General features: G+C 44.1%; 1 protein-coding gene across 1 annotated transcript; it reads left to right on the top strand.

Annotated features, from left to right (window-relative positions):
* Positions 1-252: 252 nt before the first annotated feature.
* On the top strand, positions 253-6,317 carry KNSTRN (kinetochore localized astrin (SPAG5) binding protein). Its single transcript, XM_082760407.1, has 8 exons — positions 253-357; positions 1,303-1,435; positions 2,098-2,154; positions 2,381-2,480; positions 4,392-4,506; positions 4,809-4,870; positions 4,989-5,063; positions 5,928-6,317. Exons 2-8 carry the CDS (start codon positions 1,311-1,313, stop codon positions 6,057-6,059), a joined length of 666 nt encoding a protein of 221 aa, XP_082616533.1. The 5' UTR covers positions 253-357; positions 1,303-1,310; the 3' UTR covers positions 6,060-6,317.
* The last annotated feature ends 98 nt before the right edge of the window (positions 6,318-6,415 follow it).

The following is a 6,415-nucleotide window of genomic DNA, read 5'->3' as shown; positions in this document are numbered from 1 at the left end:
CTCAAGCACAGGAGGCACAGCCAAGGCTCAGCAGCGAGCGAAATTCCCCCTGAGGGTCTCCAACACCTCCAGGGCTCCCCTCCCCGAGCGGCCACCCGGCGGTGGGAGGCAGCGGACGGCAGGTAGAGCCCTGCCCGCCCCCTCAGGGCTGCCGCCATTTGCACGGCGCCTCCCCTCAGGGGAGAGCCCTTCCCCGCTGCCATGCGCGGGGCGCTTCTGCGCATGCGCGGCACCGCCCGACCGTTGGGCGCCCGCTCCGGTTCAAACGGCCGCTGAGGGAGAGGGCGGCTCGTGTGGGAGCGGAGCGGAACCGGAGCCGATTCGGAGCGGAACCGGAGCCGAAACGGAGCCCTACGGGTGAGTCCAGGCCCCGGGAGAGCCCAGGGTGCTGAAGGGAGGCCTGGGAGGGAGCTGTGGTGCAGGCGTGGGTTTCGCTCAATGGAGTGTTTGTGGGTGGTCTGGTCCTGTTTTGCTTTTATCGGTTTGCTGCTGTGTGAGGAACCCGGCTTTAAAAGGTAAAATGTGGGGAGCTGGTCCCTAGAGGGCTGCCCAGAGAGGCTGTGGGTGCCCTGGAGGTGTTCAAGGCCAGGCTGGATGGGGCTCTGGGCAACCTGGTCTGTGGGTGGTGACCCTGCCTTGGCAGGGGGTTGGAATTAGATGATCTTTAAGGTCCCTTCCAACCCAAACTGTCCCACATCGCTTGAAGAGACTTAACTTGCAAAAAAAAAAAAAAAAAACCAAAAAAAACCACACACACATATACAAACAAACAAACAAAAAACACTTCAAAAATCCACTGTGTTAACAAGGCTTTATATACTCAAATAGCTGTGGTTTAAAATAAACTTTACAGAGAAAGTTAATTCTCTCTAGGTATTTTAAGGAGTGTGTCTACGCTTAATGAAGAGAAATGAAAATTTCTGAGAACTTTTAAGTGGGCTGTGTGTGTTTTACTTCAAGTACTGAACAACTTTGCTTGGAACGCTGTGGCTTGCTGACTACTTGGTGTTGAGATTCCCTTTATTATTGTGCCTGTGTTACCATTTTCAAACTTCATTTCATTAGTGCTAGCCTGATAACTGTTCTGAGACTGTTTACCAGGGTATACTTACAGCTTATTCTGAACCCTCTATGCTGGGAGGAATTTGAAGATTGCCCTTAGCTGTTGCTACCTTAAATTATCTACTCTAGTCAGATATAACTGTGATCTCCTCAAACCAAAGGCTTATGATCCACTAGTACTGCATATTCTGGTGATCTTTTGTAGACCATAGTGTTTTCATTGTTGTCTTTTTCTTGCAGAAACGCAGATGGCTTTTTCTTCGAAGAAACAATGTGTTGGTAAAACACTAGATCCAGAGTTCAACGAAGATCCTAATTTTAACTTTACCTCCAGTATTCCAGCAGATGGTGTCTTCAAAGCTACTAATCAAGGGTAAATGAAAGAGAAGTGTAGATGGATTTATTACTCGACAAATGTCCTAAAGACAGTGTAGCATTTCACGGAACCATTTAGCCTTGAAAAGACTCTTAAGTCCAACTAGCCAACATTCCCAAGTACACCACTAAACTGCATTCCTAAGTGCCACATCTACACACCTCCTAAATGCCTCCAGGGCTGGTGACACCACCACCTCTCTGGGAAGCCCATTCCAATGCCTACCCACTTTTTCCACATAGAAACTCTTCCTAATATCCAACCAAAACTTCCCCGATGCAACTTGAGACTGTTTCCTTGTGTCCTGTCTATCCCTTTTCACCTGAGAATAGAGACTGACATCCTTCTTGCTGCACCCTCCTTTCAACTAGTTGTAGAGAGTGATGAGGTCTTTACTCAGCTTTTCCTCCAGGCTAAACAGCTCTAGTTTCCTCAGATGCTCCTTATTTGTATTGTTTTCTAATCCTTTTGCCAGCTTTGCTGCCCTTCTCTGAACACATCTAGCAACTCAATCTCTTATATGAGCCTAAACTGACCCCAGTACTCAAGGTGCAGACTCAGCAGTGCTAAGTACAGAGGGATATTCAGATCTTGTCACATTAAAAGCTTTAGTAATCTGTAAGTATTCAGTGATAATTGTATTCTGTATATCTTTTAAGGATTCCTAAATCTGCCAAGAAAGCGGAACCACTTTTGAAGAAGACTGCTACAAGAGGGTATGTTTCTTCACATTGTTCTTAGTTGTCCTTGTGCAGTAATGTTCCTTCTCAGAGAGTTATGATGAGCTCTAACCATATGCAGCTTTGTTGCCAAATTTGCTGATGAAATCTCTTGGTCAGGAATAAGAGCAAATCCTTCATAGAAGAAAATGTTTGTGTAAGTAAAAGAAGGTGTCTGATATTGATCTTTGTGCACTGAAGTCTTTGATGTTTGACTCTATAGGCCTCTGAGCAGACACAAACTAGAAGCAGAGCTGAAGGCCAAGAATCAGCTGCTAGAAACAGCCAAGCAGCAGTTACACACCAGACTAACAGGAGCACAGGTAAGGATGGAAATGGGGTAGAAATCATTGAGTAGCTCGTATATTCTGCTCTCCTACAGGGCTAGAACAAAGGACTGGCTTACTCATTTTCCAGTCTCCATTGGAAGCCACTAGAATTTGAGTGAGATGGGTTCTTTTTGCCAACAACACCAAAGATATTTGGTAATTATCAGTGGTGCAAATGTATTTGGCTAGATAATGCATCCAGATCGCTGTTAACAGCCACCAGAACTCAGTTCCATCTTGAACTCATTGCAGGAGAATGTTTCCAGTTCAGTGATGTACTTGCACAAAATTCTAATAAAAGAACCTCACTATTACCGGATTCTTCCTAGCTACATGAAGAGAAGCAGTACATAATCATTCAGTACTTGACACTGAGCATTTGAGATCTATGAATTCTTTTTCATCTTAATATATTGTTACAGTAGATAAGCTATTTTGTTTGTTTGATCATCCTTGTCTCACTTGCTCAGTCCTTCCTAGTTCTGTTAACCAGTCACAAGTATGGTGTGGCACAGCACATGGCATTGGAGATGTGGGGGTGTGTATGGTCACGTTTTAGTAACTAAGAACATTTGAGTTCTGGTTACTGTTGTACTCTAAATGCTTGAGGGAGTGACCTCGTTCACTTCCGTGTATGCAACTGAGAGATCAGTGTATGTAGCCTTGTTTCCTCGTGTACTATTGTATCATATTATTGTGTAGTCTTTTAATATCTGGATAGGCTTCTGCAATTTTTCCCATCTGCTCATCACTGGTGAGGAGGCCACACCTGGAGCACTGTATCCGGTTCTGTGTTCCGAGTACAGAAAGACAAAAACATATTGGGGGGAGCCCAATGAAGGGCCACTAAAACGTTGAACAGGCTGGAGCATCTCTCCTGTGAGGAGACACTGAGAGCTGGGACAGCTCAGCATAGATAAGAGAAGGCTTATGGGGAATCTTATCAATGTATATGTGAAGGGAGGCTGTAAAGAAGACGGTGCCAGGCTCTTTTCAGTGGTGCCCAGTGACAGGACAAGAGGCAGTGGGCAGAAACTCAAACATGGGAGCTTCCGTCCGAACTCCCTGCTTGAGCAGGGGTTGGACCAGATGGCTTCCAGAGGTCCATTCCCACCCCAGTGATTCTGTGAAATTCACCAAAGATTTTACTTTCTTGATTCGAGGTTAGATTCAGAACTGGTACCCCATTATTCATCACCTCTCGGTGATCACTTCAGAACACAGTGCAGCTTCTCTCGTGTGCAAGAGGCCCTACTTGTAGCCTTCGGTTGTACAAGCTTGCTTTATTTCCTAGTTCTTGACTGGTTACTAATCTGTGAGATGATCTTTCCTTTTATCTCACAGCTTAATTTCTTTAAGAGCCTTTGAGACCTCCTATGGGATGTTCAAAAAAGCTTCTGGCACTATCAGCGGGATCACCCTAATCCACATGCTTATTGATTCTCCTGGAGAATTACATTCAACTCGTGAGGTTGATCAGCTTATCTGATTGCCTGGTAATATCTGAATTATGCAGGGAATAATGCTGTGGCCTACAGATTCTAAGATGCCCCTTTCTTCCTGGAGTTAGCTGCTCTTCTATGCATAAAATTCTTGAAATATTTGTATAGAGCACAAGAAAATATATGCTAGAACTGCCTAAAAGGAATTTATCTCTAGTTTTTTTTGTTGATTTTTTTTTTTTTTTTTGAGCCATTGCTATGACATGTGCAAGTGATAAATCTTGTCAAGTAGCAGGAGTAAGGGTCTGTTTCTCTGCAGTGGTAGAGATGGAAGGGTAGGATGTAATTCTCGGTACTAGAGGTGCACCTGTTAAGCCATTAACATTGCACTGAGCATTACCAATTAATGTGAAAAAATTCCCCCTGGCAACTTGATTCACTTAAAAACCTGTGTTAATGACAGAGCACTATAAAGGAATTAAAGGAGAAGAATGAAGGCCTGGTACAAGAAGTCGAGAAGCTCAAGAAGTTTCAGGAGACGTGCATGGTCATTTTAGAAAGCAGAAACATTGATCCTGGTAAGGGCTATGCATTTTACATACTGTTCTGGTAGTTCTTCAGAACACTTTTCCTTTTTCTTTTTCCTTTGTATTTGCTAGTATTCGTAAAACATTTGGCTCCTACTTTCCCAGGGAAATACTGGGGGGGATTTTTTTTTCTAGTGTAAGAGAAATAGACACTTCCTTCAGGCAGCCCTGTCCTGGATAAATTTTGAAAGCAATTTACTTCGTGCTGTAGAAAGATATTTTGAGAAGCTGTTAGTTCCTACAAGCAAAGTTATCAATGAACATCTAATGTACAGATGTATCTCATAAATCAGTTACAGGCAGCAACATTGTGGAGGAGGAAGAAAAGACAAGGGAATGCCAGAAGCAGACAACGGTAAGAATTTTTGAAGTGGCAGTGAGTTAAATGGACTTTGGTGAGAACTTTGTGTGTAAAAACAGCGGCTGAGATGTTCGTTCGCATTATATTAAACCATTTTCCTTTGGTTCTTCAGCTGTTGACTGAGAAGCTCTTGGCAGAACTGAGGGTATTTAATGAAGCAGCTGAAAAAGAAAAGGAAGCACTTCAGGTAAGGCTGACTTTGTTTCAGAGTCAGACAGGTAGTGAGCGTCTGGTGCTGAGAGAAATTTTAAAGCTTGTTTTCCACCTCATGCTGCTCTGGTCTCTCGATAGCAAATGCCTGCAGCCTTACTAATCTTCCCTAAGTGCACTAAGGGAACAGTATGTCTTACTCCTCTTAAAAATAGAGGGCTTAGAGCAAAGTCTGGGAGGGGCAACAGTAGTTCTTATCAAAGTCATTTGTAGTTCAATGATACACAATTCAACTTGGAACAAGATAGAGGATGGAAGCGATGCTAAAGACTGATAGCTTTCAGATGAGGCTCGATCAGTTCCTGTGTAAAGATGGTTGCCAATGCTGGAAATGGAGCTGTCGCTGCTTAGAGCAGCTCTTCTCAAGAGGCTTTTCAAGACTGTTGCAGGTGGTTGCAAGCACCACTGGAAGAATGCTGAGAAAACTTGACCTAATCTGAAGTCTTGCAGACTGTTGACCTCAGGGAGCTAAGAAGTATGCAAGCACAAGCAGCTTCAATAATATAATTTGTCTATGTACTGACCAAAATAGTCATTAAATTATAGCTCTGCAATTCTTGGTAAGAAGCTTGAGCTGCTTATTGAAATTGCTATTACATAAGGCTAAACTTTTGGTTATGGTTAAGTTACCATTTTTCTCAAGGAGTTGTGAAAAGATGAAGAAGTGAAAGATGTCCCAGTCAAGGTAGGCTAACCTTAGCTTAGCAGGTGAGACTGATAAAGACTTCAAAACTGTCTGGAGATTTTTTTCCCCCTGTTTTAGTTGCAGCTGTTTTGGAAGTTGAGTTCTGCTATTCTGCACTGTCATGTTAGTGAGATGTACGCTGACTTTTCCATACAGATGGCAACGGCTAAGTGGAAACTGGCAGAAGAAACAAGGCAGCAGTCCCTGGAAAAGCATTCTTCCTTCCAAGCAGAAATGCAGGAATGTTCAGCAATACTCACTGAGCTGGAGAAGCTCCTGGCTGCGTGAGGCAGAAGAATGGACTGCGCTGCCTTTCCTTGTTTTACTTCTAGTTCAGTGGTCTCTACCCTCAAGCCTGGTCCCTGTGTCAGGTCCAAAACAGTGAGCTGGGCAGGCTCCTGAGCAATCCCTGGTGGAACAGCACCTGCAGTGTGGGAACCAGGCAGCAGCAGCACTGGTGAAGTGCTCAGAGCTCCTGTCTTTCCAGTGGGGCTTATCCTGGAATCTTTCTGAGTTATTTTTTAAGTGTTAATAAAGTGTTTTCGATTAAAGCTTTCAGAAGGAGATACAGGTGCACAGTCTCCGAGTTCATCTCGTTAATGCCGGGGCAGCACTGCACCGTTACTCCCTGTGACCTCTGCCAC

This window comes from Aythya marila (genome assembly GCF_965140915.1).
Source record: "Aythya marila genome assembly, chromosome: 5".
NCBI lineage: Eukaryota > Metazoa > Chordata > Aves > Anseriformes > Anatidae > Aythya > Aythya marila.
The sequence above is the reverse complement of the archived record's forward strand: the minus strand, read 5'-3'. Positions and strand labels throughout refer to the sequence as shown.